Source organism: Tiliqua scincoides, chromosome 3 (assembly GCF_035046505.1).
Source record: "Tiliqua scincoides isolate rTilSci1 chromosome 3, rTilSci1.hap2, whole genome shotgun sequence".
In the NCBI taxonomy this organism is placed as follows: Eukaryota; Metazoa; Chordata; class Lepidosauria; order Squamata; family Scincidae; genus Tiliqua; species Tiliqua scincoides.
The window spans coordinates 63009789-63034766 of NC_089823.1; the positions used below are offsets into that span (position 1 = coordinate 63009789).

The 24978-nt window shown below is 42.4% G+C and overlaps 1 protein-coding gene across 3 annotated transcripts in view; it reads right to left on the reverse strand.

The window, feature by feature from the left end:
• The window catches only part of ERG (ETS transcription factor ERG), a 104570-nt gene that overhangs the window by 24168 nt on the left and 55424 nt on the right, over nucleotides 1-24978 (reverse strand). For all 3 annotated transcript variants that reach the window (XM_066620721.1, XM_066620719.1, XM_066620720.1), the window contains exon 2: nucleotides 10695-10912. In XM_066620721.1, the coding sequence (XP_066476818.1) occupies nucleotides 10695-10912 (218 nt within the window). The remainder of the gene's footprint in view (nucleotides 1-10694; nucleotides 10913-24978) is intronic.

Here is a 24978-nt window from a genome sequence, read left to right on the forward strand (position 1 = left end):
CAGAATCAATACAAGTACTTAGTAATTTATAAATGGAAGGGGCAAGAAGAGGTGTAACTGGCATGCTAGTAAAACAAGGTTCTGAGCCATCCTCGCGTTCTGGAGCAGTCTTGTTCATTCAGGAAGTGTGCAATCCTATGTAACACAGTACTTGCATTTTCACCTTATCTAATACGCAACTCCCTCAATTCGTATGTGCTGCAAATCAACAACAAATGTGACTCAATTCTCACTGGAGTGGCAGACCTCTGACTGGGTTGTGTTCACTGCAGGGGGTTTGCCCATGAAAGCAAGGGCTGCGGTTCAGTGGCATGTTCTTTGCATGCACAAGGTCCTTGATACACACCCTGCCAACTCCAGGCAGGAATCTAAGACAGGAGATGAGAAATACCAGTCTAAACCCCTGGAGAGTCACTGCAAGTCAGTGAAGACAATACCGAACTAGATGGACCAATGGTCTAGCTTTAGTATAAGGGATATTCCTTTGTAAATCTTCCACATAGAAAACCAGATGTTAGGGAAAAGGATTCTAGCCCAGCCTTTGCCTTGAAATACAGTTTCTTATGTGCACAGATTTATTAATGCATATAGAGGAGCCTTTAGTCATGTGAGCCCACAACTGCAACTTGAAGGGTTCGACAACGCAGGCACAAGTTTAGTACTTTAGTGTGGATTAGGCCTATTTTTTGTCTGAATTTGGTTTTTGTTTCTTTACTATCATCCAGCCCATAAATATATTCAAGCATGTATTCAAAGACTGCAGTAATATTCTTGGATTATGGAGTTTGATCTCATCAGCATAATGCAGAGAAGATCCACACACATCAAACTGATAACTGATTTAAAGATGGCACTCTTCTAACCTCCTATCTCACAATATTCAAACATACACAAATAGCATGAGAATGGTTCAAAAACACAGCCACAATGGCATGTGAAAACATCAATTTTCACAACTTGGTGTGAACAACTTGGTGTGCCCCAAGGATCTGTCCTGGGACCGGTGCTTTTCAACCTCTTCATAAATGACCTGGAGACAGGGTTGAGCAGTGAAGTGGCTAAGTTTGCAGACGACACCAAACTTTTCCGAGTGGTGAAGACCAGAAGTGATTGTGAGGAGCTCCAGAAGGATCTCTCCAGACTGGCAGAATGGGCAGCAAAATGGCAGATGCGCTTCAATGTCAGTAAGTGTAAAGTCATGCACATTGGGGCAAAAAATCAAAACTTTAGATATAGGCTGATGGGTTCTGAGCTGTCTGTGACAGATCAGGAGAGAGATCTTGGGGTGCTGGTGGACAGGTCGATGAAAGTGTCGACCCAACGTGCGGTGGCAGTGAAGAAGGCCAATTCTATGCTTGGGATCATTAGGAAGGGTATTGAGAACAAAATGGCTAGTATTATAATGCCGTTGTACAAATCTATGGTAAGGCCACACCTGGAGTATTGTGTCCAGTTCTGGTCGCCGCATCTCAAAAAAGACATAGTGGAAATGGAAAAGGTGCAAAAGAGAGCGACTAAGATGATTTCGGGGCTGGGGCACCTTCCTTATGAGGAAAGGCTACGGCGTTTGGGCCTCTTCAGCCTAGAAAAGAGACACCTGAGGGGGGACATGATTGAGACATACAAAATTATGCCGGGGATGGACAGAGTGGATAGGGAGATGCTCTTTACACTCTCACATAATACCAGAACCAGGGGACATCCACTAAAATTGAGTGTTGGGCGGGTTAGGACAGACAAAAGAAAATATTTCTTTACTCAGCGTGTGGCTGGTCTGTGGAACTCCTTGCCGCAGGATGTGGTGCTGGCATCTAGCCTGGACGCCTTTAAAAGGGGATTGGACAAGTTTCTGGAGGAAAAATCCATTATGGGGTACAAGCCATGATGTGTATGCGCAACCTCCTAATTTTAGAAATGGGTTATGTCAGAATGCCAGATGCAAGGGAGGGCACCAGGATGAGGTCTCTTGTTATCTGGTGTGCTCCCTGGGGCATTTGGTGGGCCGCTGTGAGATACAGGAAGCTGGACTAGATGGGCCTATGGCTTGATCCAGTGGGTTCTTATGTTCTTATGTGCAATGATTAATTAATCGATGGCTATTGCTTCCCAGGCATAGGTGTAACATAGGATATACAGTGTGGATCTGGCATCCACAGATTTGACTCACCATGGATGTTGTGGATACCAGGGGAAAGCCATTTCCAGTTTGCTTGTCAAACCAAGCTTTCTGAGGTTTCAGAAAACCAGAGGCCTCAGAAAATCACTTGTAATTTGCTTGTCAAACCAGAAGTGGCTGCAGATTCACGGGGGGGAGGGCGGCCTGGAACAGATCCCCCATGGATCAAATGGGTGAACTGTATGCAACAAGAGAATGCACTAATTAAATATGTTAGAATAACTACACACAATGGTTAAGGGCGCAATCCTAACGCCTTATGTCAATGCTATCCAGCACTGGCCTATGGGACGTGTGCTGCATCCTACAGTTGGGTGTCACTCATGGAGGCCTCCTCAAATAAGGGGATGTTTGTTCCCTTACCTCAGAGCTGCACTGTCCTTATGTCAGTGCTGGAAAGCACTGACATAAAGGGTTAGGATTGCGCCCTAAGTAAGTTTATTTTTTTTTATACAGGTCTAAACAGTTGTGAAGCATCGAGGTCATCAGTTTCACTCACTCCACCATTCATACTTTCCATGATGTCTGGTTCTTTCAGCTTAGAGATTAATAGCACAACAAACATTTTGGTAAACATACAAATTAACTTTTGTATTGTAAAAATGTATCTGTGAGCCACTTTTAACTGTGGATGGATACATCGAATTATGGTCATTATTATTTCTGGAGACTACCACCTAGTTACTATTAGATATAAAAATAAATGTGTGGCTTATAGTACTGATTAAGTTTTACTAAAGCTGGGTTCAAAAGTGTCATATTCATGAATTAACAAACTTTAGAGCAATGGTTCCCAAACTTCTCCTCAGAAGTTGGGAATGCCTGAAGTTTTTGCATTGGAGGAGTAAAGGCAGCGAAGCAAATGTCAGAATTGCACCACTGTTGGGGACGAAAGCGTTTTTAAAAATCTTTCTGTCTGCAGCACCAGCCTTCCAGGGGTGCGGGGAGCCCACGGTTGTCTCCATAGGGCTCCCCAAGCCTCAGAATGTCTAAAAATCGCAATCGTGACCCACTTCTGGTTTGCAATCACAAACCGAAGTGGATCGTAGTTGTGATTTTTAGACACCCTGAAGCTTGAGGAGCCCTTCAGAGGCATCTGTGGGCTCCTTGCACCTCCTAGGTGGCCAGCGCTGCAAATGGTAAGTTTTTTTTAAACCCTTTCGTCACTGTGAGTGGTGCAATCCTGGTGATTCCCATCTCTGCCTTTACTCCTCCCCACCCCTTAAGGGGGCAGAGACAGAGCTTTCCCTGGCTGATGGATCATGACCCACCAGTTTTGGAACCACTGCTTTAGTGTCTTGCCTTGTACAGTCTACTTGGTGCCATCTCCAAGCATCTCTGAGAAGTGTGCTTAGAAATGCAGCCTTCAGTCAGCAAAGATCTCCCTACCAACTGCTTCTCATAACATTTATCCTGCCATGGGCATCAATATTGTTGCCTATACAACTGCAATTGTGGTTATAGTCAGAAAAATCATGACAAACTAGAAGTTAAAAAAAAGAAAAGAAAAAGAAAAACAATGGTCCTTTTTTACATTTAGATATATTTTTATTTCTCAAAAGCACCCCTGAAATATGGTAAAATTTAAATAAGTGTGCTACCTTTTGGTAATGTTGGTGGGACCTAAATGAAGACAATGTGGTCTGCTTACTGTGTTTTCATAAATGAAATTTATTCTGAATAATTCAAAAGAAAAGGACTGCTAGTAACATTCTTTGGATCTTTTGGAATGTAAAGAATATAAACCTCTTGTTGCAGCAGTAAGTATATCATCAGTTTTAATCTGTGACACTGCCATGAGCAATTGTGCATTAAAAGTACAATGAACTTTTTTGCTGTATTCAAGTAGTCAAAATCAAGTGGTAGCAATCAGTGTTTGGCAGACTTCTTGGAGCTGCTAGGGTGGGTCTCTAAACTGAATACAAACAGAGCAAGAGGGCGGAAGGCCAATTTCACATTTTTCACAGGAATCCAGAAGTATGTGTTCTAGAATGTTGCTTTATAATCAACGGAGAAAAAGGACTAAGAAATAAGCAAAGGCCCCAGAGGCCTCGGTCAAAAGGATGACAAGGTAAACTCTACACATTCAGTGGGGTTTTGCTACTCTGTATCACTATCCAAGTCACCTCTGCAACTCTGAAATATTTCCACTGCAATGCAAGGAGTTGCTGAGGAAACCAAACAGAGATACCTCATTTTACATGCAGAAGCCTTGGCTCTGCACACCTACCACAGACTACACCTTTGGACTGCAGCCAAAACACTTAAGCCTAATTAACTTTAAGCATGCGAGTACTGCCTTCACTAGAGCTGATTTACTTTATTCAATTAAATGGCCATCTTTCTTTCACACAGGAACACAGGAAGCTCCCTTGGGCACATCTAGCTCAGTACTGTCTCCACTGACTTGCAGTGGCTCCAAAGGATTTCAGGCAGGGGTACTGAACCAGGAACCATCCAAATGCAAGGTAAAAAACATGACAGCAGATATTGGAGAAAGCTTGAGTTCCCATTTTCATGTTTACTACAACAGTGTTTCTCAAACTAGTTGGGACCCACTAGGTGGGTTGTGAGCCAATTTCAGGTGGGTCCCCATTCATTTCAATATTTTATTTTTAATATATTAAACTTGATGCTACCATGGTATGTGACTGCACTAGGGACCTATGGAATGTTACAGACCTGTACTTTTAACAAGCTACTACGTATATTCTTTTAACAATGGTAGTCAATGCGACTTACTCCTGGGTACGTGTGGGTAGGATTGCAGCCTAGGATTGTCAAAAATTTTCCTGCTTGATGATGTCACCTCCAGTTTTGACATCACTTCTGGTGGGTCCTGACAGATTCTCATTCTAAAAAGTGGGTCTCGGTGCTAAATGTGTGAGAACCACTGTACTACAGGGAAGCCTAGCCATTTAAACACACATATGACATTCATTATTCTAGGCATGGTGTGTGTATGCGTATTTCAACACTTGACACCAGGTGTTATTTGCACCAGGGTTTAAGAAGTAAAGTTGTGTATTGGCTCTGATTTCATAGGGTCTTTACACTCTTTGGAAATTTGACACATTCTCTAGGCTGAGTGGTTATAGCAGGCACTCATCATCACCATTTGAAAAAGAAAACCTAAAGGATAAGCACACACAAACCTACAGAATATCAGTGAAGGGGCAACCCACAGTGAGGGCTTATTTAAGACCATTGTGCTTTATTTCAGAATAGTCAGAGGACAGTAATAGAAAAGCAGTCTGTAAGAAAGTGCCCCACAAAAAATGCAGCCTAGCTGTGATTCATTCAGAACTTCATGCTTGAACCTGAGATGTTTTCCTTCACGTCATGGTTCCAGCATGTCATACTAGTATCCCCCCCCCTTTTTTTTAAGGTATTTATATACCGCCTTTCTTGGTCTTTATTCAAGACTTTATTAAAGGCGGTTTACATATGCAGGCTTTATTTAAATCCCTTATTAAATAGGGATTTTTACAATTTGAAAGAAGGTTCTTTCTTTCAAGAACCACTACATTCAAGGTGTTTCATTCCGATCTGGCTTCACATTCTGGCCTCCATCCTCCCACGCTCAGAGCAGATGGAATCGTTCGGCTTCAGCTTGTCAGCTGCTTCAAGGTCGCACGGTGCCGGTGGCCTCGAACTGGCGACCTTGTGGATGTTATCTTCAGGCAGACGGAGGCTCTACCCTCTAGACCAGACCTCCTGCCCTGTTTATTTTGTAAACATACTTTGCCACACCGAAAAAATATACAAGAACTATCTTTTTCTGATTAACAGTCTTGCACATATAATACGGAGCCTTCTAAGCTTACAAAAATATAAGATTGATCATATTCCATGACAAACAGAGCAGTTTTCTTAACCAGGATCAAATCAGCATGTGAAACCTTTATATGGATCAAATTTAGTTAGGCCCAAATTCTAAGCAACTTTCCAGCACTGGCATAGAAGTGCCATTGGGGCATGTGCTGCATCCTGCAGTTGGATGGCACTCACGGAGGCCTCCTCAAAGTAAAGCAATGATTTTTCCCTTACCTCAGAGCTGCATTGCCCTTATGTTGGTGTTGGAAAGTGGGTTCGGATTGTGCCCTTAGTGTCTATACAATTTGCTATAATCTAAACTCTGTTGCCTCTTCTGCTTAAAATGTCACACTCAGTCTGCCAAAGAAGGCAAAAGCAGGCCCTCTGTTTCCATTGTAACCAGAATGTACCATTTTGTTGCCTGGGTTTGACACAATAAGATGGAGATGAGCCAGCTTTGCTTCCTTTCAGATGTTCATTGAAAATAATATTTAGCCTCTTGGGTCTGACAGTGATGTTTTGGTCTGAATTCCCTTTTAAGAACATAAAAAGAGCCCTGCTGGATCAGAGCAAGTGTCCATCTATTTCAGTATTCTGCTTCTCACAGTGGCCAACCAGATGCCTCTGGGAAGCCCAGAAGCAGGACATATAGGCAATTAGCCCTTTCTCACACTTCCCAGACTAGCAATTATTGATAGATGCCCCCTCCATATATTTAGAGTGAAGCATGAGTGCTAATTTAGGACCCCAGAATGCATAAATGATCAGCCTACCACCTTGAAATTCATTCTTCCTTGTAAATTAAAAATCTTTAGTTAAAATTTGTATCAGTGACTTGGGGCCCAATCCTATCCAATTTTCCAGTACTGGTGCTGCTGTGCGTATGGTGTATACACTGCTTCCTGTATTGGGAAGGCAGTCTTGGAGGCCTCCCAAGGTATGGGAACATTTATTACCTTACCTCGGGGCTGCATTGCAGCTGCCCTAGTGCTGGAAAGTTGGATAGGATTAGACCCTTGGACCCTTCAAGGCTATGTATTTTCAATAATACAACAACATTTTGTGAAAATGACCCTCTCATCCCCCATGCTGTTGATTCCCTTGTACTATCCAGCTGCTTTGAGCCTCAAGGCCATTGCAGCAAATTAAGGCAGTCAGTGTCTGGCTCACTAGAGACCAAGCAAGCTATAAATATTACCAGATCTGCTCTTTGTTTTTGCAATGCAGGGAAACAGCTGGTTTAAGTTTTACTACACATGATCCTTTCTCCATTAAAGCAGACACTTCAAAATTTCTTTTGTGTGAGGTTAGAGTGAAGAAAGGGCGAAGGGGGTGGGAGTTCTAACTGCCAGTTATGAAATGATGTTCACTGTATACTTAATTTACAATTAGATTGGTGCTGGGAGAACTCTGAAATCTGATATACTGGTACCAAGACCAAAACCACAATAGCTTCCCAGTTGGCCTACAACTTTCTAAATCTATTTTCCTCTGTTTTTCTTTCTATTATTTTATAGAAACTCCATTATAAAGGCAATGGATTACATTTCCCAAACTGTATTTCATTTCAAGCACTTGTAAGCACATTATGCTTGCGGTTCAATAAAAAAAAAAACACGAATGCATTGGAAGCCACAGCTTTCCTATGCCTTCTTTAGTTGGTAAGTACCATATGCTGTTGGACGTTGCCAAACGAGAGCATGCTGGCAAAACCAATAATGAAGACTTAGATGAAAATGAGAACTTGTACTTTCTGTGGAGTTTCTGCAGATTTCACATACTGGCAATATCTGCCCTAGGCTAAAACTATTAGGATAACGATAATGTTGAAAAGTAGTATATTACTATTCATCATCACCATCATCATCAAAGTTAAGCAAGAGCATAAGATTTTTTCTAATTAACGTGGCAATCTTTCCTCCATGTTTCATATATGAATATGTATAGTAGTACATTTCTTCAGTTTCCTGCAATCTGAGGGGCACTCAAAGTAATGGATTCCTCTCTGCTTCTGGAGAACTTTGGTAGTCTAGAACAGGGGTGCCCAAACCCCGGCCCTGGGGCCACATGCGGCCCTCAAGGCCTCTCAATGTGGCCCTCAGGGAGACCCCAGTCTCCAATGAGCCTCTGGCCCTCCAGAGATTTGTTGGAGCCCGCACTGGCCCGACAGAACTGCTCTCAGTGTGAGGGTGACTGTTTGACCTCTTGCGTGAGCTGTGGGATGAGGGCTTCCTCCACTGCTTGCTGTTTCACATCTATGATGCAGTAGCAACAGCAAAGGAAAGGAAGACAGCCTTGCTTTGTACAAGGCCTTTTATAGGTCTTGCAAGACCTTCATTCATTCATTTAAGTTTATCTTTAATATATTCATCTATGTATACTTATGTAAATGTATTCAAATTTTAAATGTAAATTAATTCTTTTTTTCCCCGGCCCCCCAACCAGTGTCAGAGAGATGATGTGGCCCTCCTGCCAAAAACTTTGGACACCCCAGTCTAGAACATGCCCTTTATGCCAGCAGTTCCCAAACAGGGGCATCACGATACCCCAGCCAGGGAAGCACTGCATCTGCCCCCTTAAGGGGAGGGTCGATGGTAAAGGCAGCAAGCAATTGCTACAATCACACCACTGCAAGGGGCAAAGTGTTTTTTGAAACTTACCTAAGGCTGTGCCAGCCTCCTGGGGGTCCAGGGAGCCAGCAAACTGCTGAAAAGTAAAAAAGGCAACTTCCGGTTTTTTATCACAAAACCAAAAGCGGCTTTTTTTTTACTATTTTCAGCAGTATGGAATTTTGGGAGCCCTACAGAGGGGTTTGCAGGCTCCTCAGACCATTCGGGAGGCTAGAACTGCCTCAGGTAAGTAAAAAAAAAAGCAATCCTTTTGACTCTAGTAGTGGCGCAATCGTAGCAATTGTGTCACTGCCCCTCCCCCGCAGCAACATACTGCAATTCTCAAACTCCTGGAGAGTTCGGGCAGTGCTGCCTTATGTGTATAACATCATGGCAACTGCCTCAGAAGATTCCAACACTTAGTTCAGCTTTAGGCTTTTGAACCACTATTCTAATTCATTCAAAGAGCCAGATACAGACTTTGAAATCAACACAATGTTATCCTCTTTCAAGTGTGAGTGCCAATTCACAGCATCACGGTTATTTATCATGAAGCATTCAGATAATGGTAACATTGACTGAAAATACATACTTTTCAATTACATTGTAAATGTATGCTTCTTTAGAAAAGGAAAGCATACGAGAAAAGGAAAGCATCATGTTAAGTGGCATTTTGTCTACAACTCCTTTCACTCCAAAAGAGAGTAGAATATATACTTTTTCACAGCCTGATTTTGCAAGTGCTATGCTAACGCAAACCCTCTTCACAGTAAAGCATTTTCAAAATCAAGTTGCTTGGAAAGCTTGCAACACAGGGCCTCAGAGTACAAAAACAACATGTGAAGCAATTAAGAGAAATCTAAACTAACTCCAATGTTTTGGATATGCTACCCGTAAACCTTTCATTGTTTGTTTTCTGCTCACTCCACTATGAATCAGTACTGACTTGCCGTTTAGCTAGACAGTTGCGATTTTATGTTTATTTGAAATACAGCAAGTAAGAAACATAAGAACAGTCCTGCAGGATCAGGCCACAGGATCTAGGCCATCTACTCCAGGGAGCACACAAGACAACAAGAGATCTGTACCCTGGTGCATCCTTTATCCTTTAAGTCCTCACTTAAAGTTGTTTCATTTTAAGTGGTTTTGTTATAAAGTTGATGAGAAAAAAAACATTTGAGTCCTGGGCAGGGCCACTGCCTGTATGGTGTTTGCACATTCTCCCAATGTGTGCGTGAGTTTTCTTCAGCCCGGAAAGCTCACATTTATTTCAATGTTTAATATTAAAAGTTTTTTTGGGTTTGCATTTGAAAGTTTGGTGAGGTCGTGTAACCAGAATTATGCTGTAAGAACTTGACTCTTGTGTACGTACAGGCGTGCCCCTGTATCCGCAGGGGTTCTGTTTTGGAACCCCCTGTGGATACCTGAATCTACAGATATGAGGGACGGCCCCACCCCTCCGGAGGCAAGGGTCTTCTGAGCCCTACAGATAAAGGGTCTTTCTGAGTCCCACAGACTATTCACTTGTAAAAGTTATTCAGGTGGCCTCTGCAGGGCTCAGAAGACCCTGACAGAGGGTGTGGGGTGCATGTGGGTGGGTCTATCTGCATTCATGGTTAACTGAAACCATGGATATGGGATCCACAGGTAAGCCCCCCCCCCCCCATAACATTTAGTCTACGGTAAAACTGGTTTCATTACAAATCATTTTGCTTAAAGCTGCAGTTTCCAAAAACCTATCAATGACTTTAAGTGAAGATTTGCTGTACATGAATGCAAAAAAGACGCAAAGGGTCTGCTGAGAATAATACTCCCTGAGCCTGCTTCTTGGAATGCTCTCCAGGGAAGAAATTGTTAGTCCTATTACTAAGGGTTTAGTTTTCCAAAGTCAGGAGAGTTCTCATATTTAAATATACCTTTAGTTTGGATCCTTTAGTTTGGGTGTGCATGCTTTTCCCTTGGTAAGTGGATTGGGGGAAGGAATATGCAAGCCTGAGACCTGCTCCTAGTCCACCATTCAACAGAGACCCAGCAGAAGTATGAACAGGCTAAAGAGAGTTTCATTTCCAGCCTTCAAAATGTGATTTCTTTACCTTGAGCCATTAACATGATTTGGATTACATTCCATCTTGATGGTGACTCTGGTTGGAGGTTGTGATAACCAATCCTGTTGGGGGACACGTGGACTCATCTTGGAGGTTTGCCCATATTCACTGGAAGAGGAGGCTGTCATCTCTGTCTTAGTAAGGTGGGGAGCTCCGTAGGCACACTCAAACAAAGACTGATCTTCACTTACAACTGATAATGCTTCCTGAAAATCAGAGAAAAGAAGTGACAATGGGAAAGAGATCATCAAATTGTGCAGAATGTATACTTTGTTTAGGCTTTGATTCAAAAGGAGCTGTAATATGCACACTAGGAAGACCAAACTTTAAAAAATGGATAGAGGCTTGCCTCTTCTGCTATGGCAACATCAGCTTCTGTACTAGCTCAGGATTCTCTATCACATGTGTGCAATACCACTTTAGAGTGTGGCCTTGAATATATGGGTGACTCTATTTCCTAAAGCACAACGAAGGTATTATTTTGCTGAATCATAGGAAATATGCCTTCCTTTTTGCCTAGAAGATTAAAGTTATGTCCTTTCCTGGACAGTAGAAGAAGAGAGGAAGAGATTGAAACTTTTTTAACTGCTGTTTGAGGGATGCTACTGTTTTTATGAATGGAAGCAAAATGCAAGCAAATGGCTAGCTTTCATCATTGACTGCAGAACGGGTGCTGCAGCTGCCTATAGTCTGTCAATCACATCTTTCAAACATCTTGATGAGCCTATAGGTTTCTTACATTTCTTTGAGCATCATGAAACATTCTATTTCACTGGCTTTTGTGAAGAATTTCTTTTTCCCCCAGATTCACTTTTTTATATTATTTATTTCTATTAGTACCTGTAAAGATAGAAATCAGGAACAACAATGCAATCATTATCCTGAATTTAAGAGGATGGGCAGCCTGATCATATTCTCATCTATACAGCAAGCAAAGGTCAGCATTTTCTGTGCGATAAGCATAAATGTCTGTGCATTATCTGCCTGCAGCTATGTTTCACACATTTGCCACTGTGATGCTTGCACACAACTCATATGATTGAACCAAAACATCCCATTTTGCTCTCCCTCAGTTAGCTCGACTTTGAAAGAGAATTGGTTCTCAGTTTTGTTGGAATTTCAGTCATTACAGGGTAGCACCCAACATACAACACATTTCCACATCAACGACATTTTCTGCATCCGCCACATCCTACTCACCTTCCATGATTTAGAAATCTTACAGTGCAATCCTATGCATGTCTACTAGAAGTAACCCACCCCCATTCAAAAGAGCTCATCCCCAGGTGTGTTTACGATCACAGCCTTAATATTCAATCCCCCATCTGTAACAGGAAAAACCTACAAAAATGTCCCAATGGCAAAAGTGTCCCAAATAAAAAAACACAGCTCCCCCCCCCCGGTTCTGCTCCATCCACCCCCACCCAGTATTGCCCCCTCCCCCCTGCCCTGGAATGCCGCCCCCTCCCAACCTTCCCCCTGCCCTTGAACGCCTCCTCACAGCTTGGTGACAGACTCATGACCAATGGCTCCCATTCTGACTGTCATGGAGGCCGCAGGAATCTGTGCTGGATTTCATGCTCACACCTCCCTCTTTCTGGCTGCTGTGAAGTGCTTTATGGCACTTTCACAATGACCATCTTCTTGGGTGCATGCACAGGACTGGTGCTGCAGTGCAGTAGGATTAGGCCCGAAAAACTAGGCATTTCTACAAGTGGCATGAAGAAGACCTTTGAATCTGAAATAGGTCACTGGCAGGGGTGGGAACTCGAGTCAGGTGACTCGAGTCTGAGTCACGAAAATCAGCTTTTTCCACAGACTTGTGTACACTCAAGTCTTGCGTGGAAGACTCGGCAAAATACTCAAGTTCAGGGCCCCTTAACTCACCACTCGTTCCCACGCATGCAGACTTGAGTCTTTCTGTGTCTGGGTGTGCTTGCTTACTGTTTTTGTGGCGCAAAAGACTTTGTCGGGCCATCATTCAGACTGGGCAAGCAGCAGGGAAGTTCCAGCCAGGAGGCAGGGAAAAGTTAATACTTGCTTTTGCATCCAAGTAGGAGGGAGGGAGGCAGAGGTGGGCTCTCTTGCCTGTCTCTGATAGGAAGGAACCAATGGCCATTGGATGTAGGATGGGCAGTCTGGTTTGTTTCTTTGGATGAGGGAGGGCAGGAGGAGGAGCCAAAAGGGTTCTTGCCTTAGAATTGGCTGGAGGAGCTCAGGGGAAAGGAGGCAGGGAAGCCGGGGGGGGGGGAGGAGGTTTGTTACAATCATGCTTTCCAACCACATGGTTGCTGTGAGCTCTGTTGTAACTTGGAGGGGGGTTGAAGCTCCACTGAATGACCAGCTGCAGTGGGAGTACTTCTAAGTAGAGCTGCAAAGGACTGGGTCGGCCTGGTAAGCCGTGCAGCTGCTGCATGTGACCCTCTTCTGTTCCTGTCTCGCACAGTCCGTCCCACACCCTCCCGATTTGTTTACAGATGGGATGGGGACATCAGGGGAGTATTTAAGAAGAACTCTGACACATATATGGCAGCAGCCCCCTTTTCCTCCATGGAGCCGTGGCAGGCTTTTTAAAGGGGGCAACTTGTTACTCAAGTCTTTCTGAGTCGCAAAAAGGCAACCTGGCAACTTGGAAAGTGCCCGTTATGACTCGTTTTCAAGTCAAGTCATGAGGAACAGAGACTCGTGACTCAACTTCAGTAAAGCTGCACTAGATTTGCCCATTCCTGGCCACTGGTGAACGTTGCGTGCACAATATATAAAGATGGGTGTTTTAAAATCAAATGTGTATTTTAAACAAAAGAGATTTTCCATTTGAATTACAGATGTGGGAAATGAAGAAATGTTTTAAACATTGCTTGTGAACATGGTAGCATATGTAGATGATGCACCTTAAATGGAAGCACCTGTGCTAAGAGTTGCAGCAACCATCTGGCATGTGTTCTACCTCTGCAAAACAATTCATCAAATCAGAGAATGTGCCACGTGTTGTAGTGATGATGGAGCAAATGAAAACCTCTGGAATGAAAATCAAGAAAGACAGATGTTGTCTTCACTTCCTCATGTAAGAATTGTGTTGCCAATTTGGAAAAATATAACTCATCTACTTAGAATTCTCACTTGCACATAATTGATTGACTCAGCAAAAACACCATCAAGAGGCACAACTTGGGAGAATGTAAAGGAGTATTTGAAAGTTGATTTTCCATTAACAAACATGATAGCTTGGGCATATGTCAAAATCAAGTTAGAAAATATAAAATCAAGATATGATATCACTATATGCCTAGGTATCAAGGGTCAGGAGCCTATCCTAGGGTTCCAGTGGAGGTTAGTTACCAAATGCCAATGATCAGGGGCAACTCTGGTTCTCTGGGGCTTTGGTAGAGAATTCAATTCTGTTGGTATTGCTTTGCTTTCTACTTTGCTTTTGGGAGTTCATAAGATTGCAAATCTGGTATACTGGTATGATGCTATTGAGCGGGTGCAGACTAACAGAATTCCGTGTCGGGCTGAGAGGCTCGACGCGGGGCTCTGGATCCAGCGGAGCTGCATATTTCTTGAACAAACAAGGTACTATGAATAGGATTACATTCTCTCTCCATGATTTTCCAATATTTCCTGTTCAAATGAACTGTCAGTCCTCTGTCTTACTTTTAGACAAAGCATAAACATCTGTTTACCAATGTTCTTTCACAGAATAAATGGCTAAACAGATGACAAGTGAATCACAGTCCAACAGGATATGATGTGAGGCAACATGGCTGAAAAGCCATTCTTGCTATATGGATCAGATTTAAAAACAAAAACAAAAAAACCCCACATACAACACATCAGGTCATTACCAGGACTGTGCACACCTACCGCATCCATATCTCTCAGTCTGTGGCAAATTATTTGAGCTCCTTGTGCCCAGGTGAGAGGGGGCTAGATCAGGATCTGGTAGGTATGCACCATCTCCCAGTTCCATACTTATTATATACATGCATGCTGAAGGGGAAAACAGGGCAATGATGAGTCCAATTGTGATCTCTCAGTGCATTGATCCTGTGCCTCAATAAGGATGGACTGTCTGTTTTTTATATTTTGTAATATTTAATATAGTCAGTCCACATCAGATGTTTACAGTTCCATGTTGAAGTTTACTACCTTATTGCCCCGTCGTAACATGTTGGATTGTTTTATGGCTAATTCACATATTCAAAAAAAGCATGATTTGCATTCTTCCTGGACTGTGCCACCTCTTCTTCTGGATCTATCCCCCATGTTGGGCTGAAAAACCAGACATGGAACTTTTGCAGTCTGTGCTGGCAAAATACCTGTGACAGACTCAAGTAGCTCCATTGCAGGGTCTGCACCCTTACTCAGGGAAAGGAGATAAACATCCTTTTCCCCTGAGGAGACCTCTGGTGGCCTCCATGGGGCCACTGGATGCAGCAGTATCCTTTTGGGCACCACTGCACCCTGCAGTGTTGCAGTGGTCAGGATTGGGCTGCCCATGGTTCAAAAGTTCCCTGTCTGTGGAAAGCTAATATCACAGGCAGAAGACTTCTAACCTAGCCTCCTCCCTGACATGCTTGCATACTATGACATGTGGATATGTTTTTGACAACTTGGATATACTATGTCAACTTGGTATATGTGTTTTTTGTTAACATGGAGGGGAAGCATGCAAATGCACGATCCTCCGTCTACATTGTGAAGTCATATACTCTCAAGAGAAATGTACTACATATTTTTTTTCTGAACATGTAGACTAGACTTTAGATTGGCATCTATTATTGATGGATTCTGGCTACAACACTGCTGTACATTTATTAGAGTAGTAAAATATTAAGGTTCCTCATTTTCCCTACAGCTCACAGCACTGTAGTAATGGAGCAAGCTAATAATTACAATCCCCTTAAAAAGCAGTTTTCTAAATTTTTTAAAAATACATCTAAGAAGAAATAATCAAGTCAATTTACTTTCTATTCTTAAAAATATGAGAGTAAAAGAAAAAAAATGTCACAGAAAACAAATAAGAAAGACAAAAAACACTGAGGTAAGGGGTCTGATTATTTTTCCGCAGGCTACAGTATTAAACAGTACTATACATTAAACATACATTTGGGAGGCACACAAACAGTTGTGCTTTTATTGCTTCCACAAACAAACCTGTTTCCTACAAACTATTCCCATATCTTTTGCACTGTAGCCAAGTTCCCAGAAAAACAGCAGGAAAACAAAGTGTGAACTCAAGCAACCCACTTCCACAGAACAATGCATCATACCAAGAAGAAAGAACCTGCTGTTTTGGTTCTGCCAAAGGACTTGAAGAAAAAAGGAAGGAGGAACTTTAAAAGTAAAATGGGAAGAGTTGTGTAACTGTAAATATGCAGCAGGCACGTTGCCAATGATTTCAAAGGATTTGAGGTTTCAAAATTACCCAGAAGCCCAACTGAAGAGCACTTCAGGGAACACCTTATTATCAGAAACCAGTATGTCTTCCTGGGGGATACACGTAGTGTGCTTACTGCCATGAATACAGTTAACTGCGTGAACAATTAAAATACACAATTGATATGTTGTTTTGTTAAGCCTACAAACTGCTCTTTAACTTAAGGCACCTTCATAAATCTGTAAAAGTATATGTGGAAAACGGTGTCTGGGTCATTTAAGTTGGGTTAAAAAGTTGCCTATTAAATCTTCATAATAAATAAAATAGATAAATTTAAATGACTGGGTATCATTCATTACCATAGCATTTAGGCACCCCTTTCTTTATCTTGATAGCACTCAAATACTGATTATCATAACAGTGCAAATCAAAACTGAAAAACATATTTGCATCTAATTTGACATATATGTTGCCATTTTACCTTGCACATGGTAAACACTTATTTATAACTCTCCTATAAGTAAAAACCTTTTAAAACATACAATGTAAGCATAAAAATGTAAGTGTTGAGTTTCTGCTATGAGTATGGAATCCGGGTCTCACAACTAAAATAGCATCCTAACCAATGACATACAGAGATGACAGACAATAAGTCTGAATTTCACTCATACTTAAAATTTGGTGAACCACTGCAGTTAAATGCAATTATATTGTGATTGGACAGGAACTGATTGGTATGCAGGGTAAGCTACTTCCCAGGGTGCAGTTTGAAAGCATGTGCTACAACCATCTTGCTGAAGCCAAGCAGAGCTAGTGTCTAGATCAGGGGTGTCAAACACAAGGCCCACAGGCCAAATGTGGCCCCCCAAAAGCAATTTATCTGCCCCCTGTTATAACTGGGGCCTCCCAGTTGATAATTGGGTTCCATTATTTCTTGAAAATATGAACAAAATTTGTACATTCTTTTCACCTGTCATTTCCAGCTAATGAGTTTCTCTGTTACAACAACGTGCTTATTTCAGGATACCATCTGCTAAATGATGTCATTTCCATCCCTCTGCAGGCATCAAGAATGCTAACTTCACCACTCTGTATGAAATGAACCTGACATCCCTGAGCGTCTGCCTTACCATCTTGAGTTCTATGATGGGGGAAACAGATAGGGTGTAAATGTAATAAATATGGACACAGAAAAGGCTGGTAAAAGCACATATCAAGAGGAAGAGAAGATTCTGGACCAGGTCAAATAGGCCTTTTGAACTCACTCCTTTTCACTCTATTGTGACACAATGGGAAAAGTTTAAAAAAATGGAAATATTTATAGAAAATAAATTATCACGTGCCTAAGAAACGAGGCATTGTAGTGAAACGGTTTCTGTGCTGAAAATTTCTCTGTGTTCAAAAAAAGATGAATAAAGTAGTATTGTATATTTAATAAATAAGAACCAACGAATAAACAACAAATGGAATTGACTAGGATTCCAAGTAGATTATGTTGAAAATTTAAAAAAAATCTACCTATCAAAATAGTTTTCTCCCACCTCCTTAATTACTGATGAGATGAGAAAATGATTTTATCAGTCAATTTAATAAGTTCCACTAAGAAAGGACCTTGAAAATATAGTTTAACCTGTGACATTAGATTACAAGTTAAGCCAAGAAAAACATTTGAAGCATCATTCCTTGCGACACGGAACATAGTTTTTGCACAATAAGTTGGATATGAACCAGCTATACTTCCTTTCAGATGTTCATTGAAAATAGTATGTAGCCTCCAGTGCCTTTTGGTGATGTTTTGGTCTGAATTCCTATTTAAGGACATAAAAAGTGCCTTGATGGATCAGAGCAAGAGTCCAGATAGTTCAGCATCTAGTTTCCAATAGTGAACAGACAGATGCTTCTGGGAAGCCCTCAAGCAGAGCATGATAGAAATGGCTTTTGCCTGTTTGTCCCCCAACCACTACTCCTCCACTAATCTAATCTCTTTTAAAGTCGTCTAAGCCAGTAGCAATCAACACACCTTGTGGTAATCAGTTCCATGAGTTAACTGTGACGTGTGAAAAGCACTTTGTGCTGAACCTAATGCCAATCTGTTTGATTGGATCTATTGTAGCACGATCCTATGCATGTCTACTTAGAAGTAAGTTTCACTGATTTCAATGGGACTTATTCCCAGGTTACAGGAATGCAGTCTCTAACAAGAGTGAAGGAAAATAATCTTTATTCTCTCTCTATGCATCATTCATAATGTTTTAAAATTTATGAACTTCTATCATTTACCCACATTTTTCCAAGCTAAAAAAGCCCCAAATGTTTTAGATTTCTGCACAGTGAAGGTGCTGCAGTTCCTTGATTATTTCAGTTGCCATTTCATGCACCTTTTCCAAGTCTATGCTAACCATTTTGAGTTACTATACATGGTACTCAAATGTGGCTGCACCATGTCGTCATCATCATGATCAGAGGTGTCACAGCCCACTGGATTTTTGGATGCTCGCAAGTTTAAAACCCAAGTTTAAAACTTGGTTTAAAACCCAAACTAGTGAGATATCGCTGTATAATGTTCAGTGTTCTTAGTGGTGCATCTTCTTGCAGTTGTTCAACTGTTTTCTTGTCAATGCACGAATATTATTGTCAATGCACAATTATTACCACACACGCACACAAATCAGTGGAAGTGACGATTTTCAGCCTTCAGAAGGCCTTCGAAGGGCCAGGGAGGCCACACAAGGCTTCCCTGGCCCTGAGAACGCCAGGGGGGAGGCCCTCAGATTGGCACACTGATACTATCGGCGACCGACTGAGTGACACAGGGGTGTCCTGGGAAGTGGATGGCGGTGTGCCATCACCCTCCCAAGCCTGGTACCTGGGGCATTTGTCACCCTTGCCCCCCCATACACCACTGTATGGTATTCACTTCCTCAAAGGGAAATAATTAAAGCGGTTGTACTCAGGGCACTACATCAGTCCAAACTCCGGAGGGCTTGCGTGCTGTGTGTGTGGTAGAGGAAGGGGCTGGGGTGAGTGGGGTATGGCTTCAGAACCAATCCAGAGAAAAGATTCCCATTTCCAGGGAAGGAATACAATGTTATGAGCCCAGTAGTAGCTTTAATGGTTGAATGCTTAATTTGAGACAGGACACAATTCTTTTGAATGTCAGGTCTCCATTTCATTTCTTCTGGACACATGAAGCAATCTTGGAAGAGAGAGGGATTCTGAACTTATATGAAGTGCCTTTTATTCACTTCTGAACAATCACAGACAGCCCTTCCACATCTGGCATTAACAGGAAGAGCTTCCAGATCAGAGGGCAATGTTTCCAGGCAGACTTGTGCCTTTGACACCATTTTGGGAATGAATCACTGTGACAGTCTGATTGCACACCCTGAACTAAGCCTGGACATTCTTGACTTTTCTGCCATCTGTTTTCTGTGGATTGCTGTAGCTTCGCTCCTTTGTTTCCCTTGTCCATCCACAACCGTAAACGAACAGCTGAGTGGCCATGGACAAGGCTTGGAGGAATCCTCTTATTTTATTTTCTCTCCTGCAGTGCCTTTGTCCTTCTGAGATCCAGATTTTTGTAAGTCCATTGAACGGCTTTGTTCTTATAGGAGCAAAGAGCTGCTGACTAGGGGCTAGGACAGGAAGTCCTGTGAAAACAAAATAGCTAACCTGTTGATTGGTTTTAATATTTGTTTTCTGTTTTGGAATTTACTGAAGTTTCATGGAAGGAACAAAACAGCCAAGGTCTTTGCCAAGTGTTATCTTGGCTTTATATCACAAACGTCCCAAAATAAATCTAGCGTTCCATAGAAGGTTTTTTGTTTAAAGAAGAGCCTCCTATGATCTCAAGTGCTGGAACAGAGTAGCCTTGCCTAACTTCCCATGTTATTTCTCAGATGGGTAGGTGACTCATGAATTACCTTCATGGATACATACAAATTAATTTTCATAGATACAAATGCATTAACTTAGGGCCCAATCCTATTGGCAGCAGCGCCGGCAGTATGCTGCTGCTACCACCCGCTCTGGCTGTCGCAAAAGTGCCATAAGGCACTTTGACACTGTCTGTAGCAGTGTGCTACCAGCACTGACACAACACCAAGCAGTGCTGTGTCTCAACACTGGGAGGTCAACACGGAAGCATGGGCAGTGGTGAATGTTGCCACTGGCTGGTGCTACAGGTTTTCAGGCCAGGGGAGGGCAGGGGAAGGTGTGGAGGGGGCAAAACTGGGAGGAGGGAGGGCAGAGGACAGGAGGATTGGGCTGGGAGGGTGAAGACAGCAGCAGAGGTTGCCACCATAACCTATCCCCCCTCCTGAGCCAGGAGACCCACTATGGGTCTCCTCAGTTCTGTGTCCACTCAAAAGTGGGCGTAGATTCAAGTACACCCATTGAGGCCACCCTGTTGACATGGGGTAAAGGAACATTTTTCCCTTACCCTGAGGAGACCTGCAGCTGCTTCCCTGGTCCCACTGGATTCAGCAGTAGCCATTTCGGTTCTGCTGAAGCCCTGGATGCCAGGGAAGTTTAGGATCGGGCTGTTAGTTCAATGAAAATACATCATGGCAACTGTTACCTTACCACTGTTCCCGTAGGCTAATATCACTATTTTAATTGTTATGATCATAGCAGGATCTTTTGACTTCTCTAGAACAGCTCCTGAAGTTGTTGTTATTATCATAAACACTTCTGTTCAAGACTGGACATCCATATATAAAAGTGAGACTAGCATCTTAATCCTAAACACATTCCGCTCAATCACAGCTCATTTCTAACTAACCCCCTCCCCCGCCAATGTAGCCACACCAATGGAGTGCACACTGCATTCAGGGGAGAGGAGGAAGTCCCAGAGGCCTAAGGGAACATTTTGTTTGTTCCCTCTACTGCAGTGCTAGTGGGATGGCTTGTGCCTCCCTGCCGGCACTGCTTGCCCACAGGGTGGCACAAATGTGCCTTGTGGCACGTTTGCAACACCCAGTGCCAATGCTAGAGCCTGACAGGATGGGGCTCCTAGTTAACTCTAGAGTGAAGCTTTTGGAGCTTTGTTTTCCATCTGGGCAGCCTTTTCCTTTTCTCTACACAGATCAATGATAGAAGTAAGAAGTGACAATTATAGGAAGAATAGATTTTAGAGTAAGGATGCTTAGAGTTTGGGAATTGTGTTTATTTCTAAAAATTGATGAAAACTCATAAAGTTGACACCAAAGAAAAGACATCAACGGGGCAAAATTCTCTTTCATATCTTCTATAAGTTTCTGCAGTGAAGGCTGACTTGCACTGTTTCACTGAACTTCCATTCATCTGAACAAAACAAAGGATATATGTATGCATAGTGAATGGACTGCATCCTGACCCTGTGCAGTGTTTGTTTCAGCCATTAACACTATTATATTTTTGAATTATTATAATTATTATCTTGTGCAGTCACTATCGTTTCTGACCTGTGTATTCAGTCTGCGTAGAAAACAAAAATCTGCATAGAGCACTAGTTCCCAACCTGTGGACCGTGAAGGTCTCAGGAAAAAAAAAATCACCTTTGATCATTTCCGATGCCCACTGAGCAAGCAAGCTCGCACAGACTACAAATGAGAGTGGACAACGGACTGCCAACAGCAACAACCACAGAAGTGTCAGCTGTGGCTGTGGGCAGTCCATTCTTCATCCTCTCAGATAGTCCGGGGGGGGCGCTTGGGGGACAGACCACCAGAGAGGGTGGAGACCAGACACCCCACAGTCAGAATAGTCCATGGCAATTCCAATTTTTGCCCCAGTGGTCTGTGGGTTCCTAAATGCTGGGAACCACTGGCATAGAGTGAAAAAAGTTCCACATGCAGATGTGCCTGCCCCCTTGCCTTCGGTTCTTTATTCTTGAACGTGTTTCCCCAGTGCCGTTCCTGAACAAATCACAATTCTTTCAATGATGTATGCATAGGATCAGGTGGTGTGCTGCACCCTTCCATCTGCATGCCATATGAAAGAAACTGCTGCTATCTCCAAACAAATGTTAACAGAATAGAAATGAGAAAATATTCTCATTTTTTTAAAGTGTAGTTCATTTTATGAATTTATCGCTGAAAGAGATGAGAATTTTTGCCTTGAAACTGAATCTGCAATCCATTTTGAACAGTGCTGACTGTTCTCAGGAGGTCTCAAGATGAATCTGCTTAGGTCTCGGTTCATTAACAGGGCTAATTCAAAGGCATGCAATTGTTACAGTTGTTTATGAATCTCGACCTTCATAATGCTATGAAAATGTGCTGTCTCCTAAAGATGTTCTTTGCCGATATGACACACATTTTGCATTGTTTCACGGCACACAAGCATTAAATAGCCCAGAGGTAAATCCACCCTTCTTTTAACGGCTGATGACAGGTCCAATGCCTGAGCAAAATCAGTTGAAGGAAAGGGAAGTCTTGTCGGAAATGAGATTAATCTTGTAATGAGTGTTCAGCCCTGATAACCCATCTGTGCAGAGAACTGCTTTAACTGGAGTGCAATTAACCTTCACCTGACAAGTTCTGTCCAACTGTTATAAACAACATTAAAGGCAAACTCTGCTTCTGTTCAGACTACACAGTCACATTTAAATACCATGACTACTATCATGTGTAACAGAGTACTATCAACATAAATACTGGCAAATTTAGTGATGGAAAGTTTAACCATAAAGTCACAAACCAGCAGAAGCCAAGCTAGTCCAAGCTGACTTATAACAGTGCAAGACTATGAATGCCTATTCAGAAGTAAGCCCCACTGAACTTAATGGGACTTACTCCTAGGAAAGTGTATATAGGATTGCAGCTTTAATGCTATTCCTGGAACATGCAATTTCAATGTGATTTTTCCTAGACCCAGTTATTTTCCTTTATTTTTATTTACTGAGAGTTGAGAGTGAGCGATTGGTTCAGTGTCACCCAGATTCAGATCCATTTGTCTCTCATCCAAGCTTAGTCTTTGTTCTGGAACAACTCTTAACAACAACATGGCATCATGATCACCTCCAATTAGTTATGAATGTCAAAGAGAATACACAAGTAGTAGGAATATTAATAACAAATTACTTTCTGATGTGGTATCTTGACAGTGGCTTTGCACCCCCCCCCCCAAGAATAAAATTTTAGATATAATCTAGCTGAATTTTTTGTTCTATGACAGACATCAGAAATGTAGCAGATATAACCAAATAGGCAACCCAATCCTAAACTGCGCTAGCACAGCCAAGCCATATGGTCTGCGCTGCATCCAAAGCTGCTTAGAAGGCAGCTGGACATCATCTCAGGTAAGGGGATATATTTCTACTTACCCTGAGTAAAGCCCAGACACCCCTTTGGGGCTTCCTGGATCTGCTCCAGCTATATTGTTGGTGCAAATCCAGGAAGCCTATGTAGGGCAACCCCAGACAGGGACAGAGTTAGGATATGGCGTGCACTACTACCGCCAATCCCGCCCCACTCTCAGGCCGATCCACCTCCTGTTTCACCCTTCCCTGCCCCAAAACACCCCCTTCCCATCTCCATTACACCCTCCCACCACTCTCTCCCAGCCCCCACACATACCTGTGCTGGTGGGTGCACAGGTATCTGGATCTGGCACTGCTGAGCCAGCTTGGTCCTCCATGCTGGCCCAGCCAGTTCCCAAGTAGTCACAAAGTTGTCTTACGACATGTTTGTGACACTAGGAGCCAGTGTGGGAATTTCTGTGCTGGTTGAAGTACAAGTTAGGATTGCGTTGTTTGTGAGAAGCTTTCTTTTTGTAAAACAAGGGTTTCTCCTCCTCACTTGAAAATCCACATTCCAAACTCCTGGGACAATAACATAATATTCAAGTTTTCTAATTGCACTGTTAATGGAACTATCAATAATTGTTTATAAGCAGTTAAACAGTTAAAGCAGTACATAAATATTCTTAATAATAATACTAAGCATAATAATAAAAATACAACATAAAACATATCAGTCCATTTTTTAAGAAATTAATTCCCATCAATCTACAGATTCTTGTGCACGAAATCTAAAAAGTGGCAAGCAGAGACCTTTATATCTCACAGGAAGAGGTTTGTTCTTTTTAATGAATTAGATATTAGTGGGCAGGAAGTTCTGATTGAAAGCACTTCCTGTATTGGTAGTCCCTGATCTGGTGAGCTATCAGAATAGGAAATGGAGGCAGGAAGTATCTATCTACAGGCTCATTATCATTGCCATAAATGCTGTGGCAGCATATTTACTTTTTATCAAAGTAATAAACACATTAGTTTAAAAATGTGTTTCAGTTCTCAAGATCCCACAATACATTCTTGTATTGAACAGGGTCTTACTTACTAATACTCTTTCCCATAGGATTGTTTAGCTTTCTGTCTAATAATAAAAGGCCAGGAAGAGATGTTTTCATTTAGCATTCCAGTGACTGCATTGTTTAGGAAAGGAGGAATGAGATTCAAATGTCCATTTTGTCCTCTCTTTTACCCTTTCATCATCCCTCCCTCAACTTAGGTATTTGATTTAGATCCAAAAATACTCGTTACCTTTCTGTGCCACTCCAGTATCTTGATCATAATTGTCATTTCCTTGTGTACTGGTTATCTGTGACTCTCACCACATGAAATGGAGCCGTAAATCGTTGTCAGGTGTTGCCTATTGAAAATTCTGCGGGTCCACCAGAGATGGGGAGAGAAAACTGGAGGGGATCATAGGTGTTCCCCCCCACACACAGAGGAAGCAGGCATAGCTTGCCACTTTCTTCCCTAGAGTCCCATTCTTGGATTAACCCTTGATAGTAATGAGCACAGCAGGGGCTGGGACTGATTTTACTGGCCGCATCCTGACCTCTGTGGATTAACCCCAACCCAGAAAAAGAGCCTACACGCATACAAGCTGCACTTCAGTTTCTAGG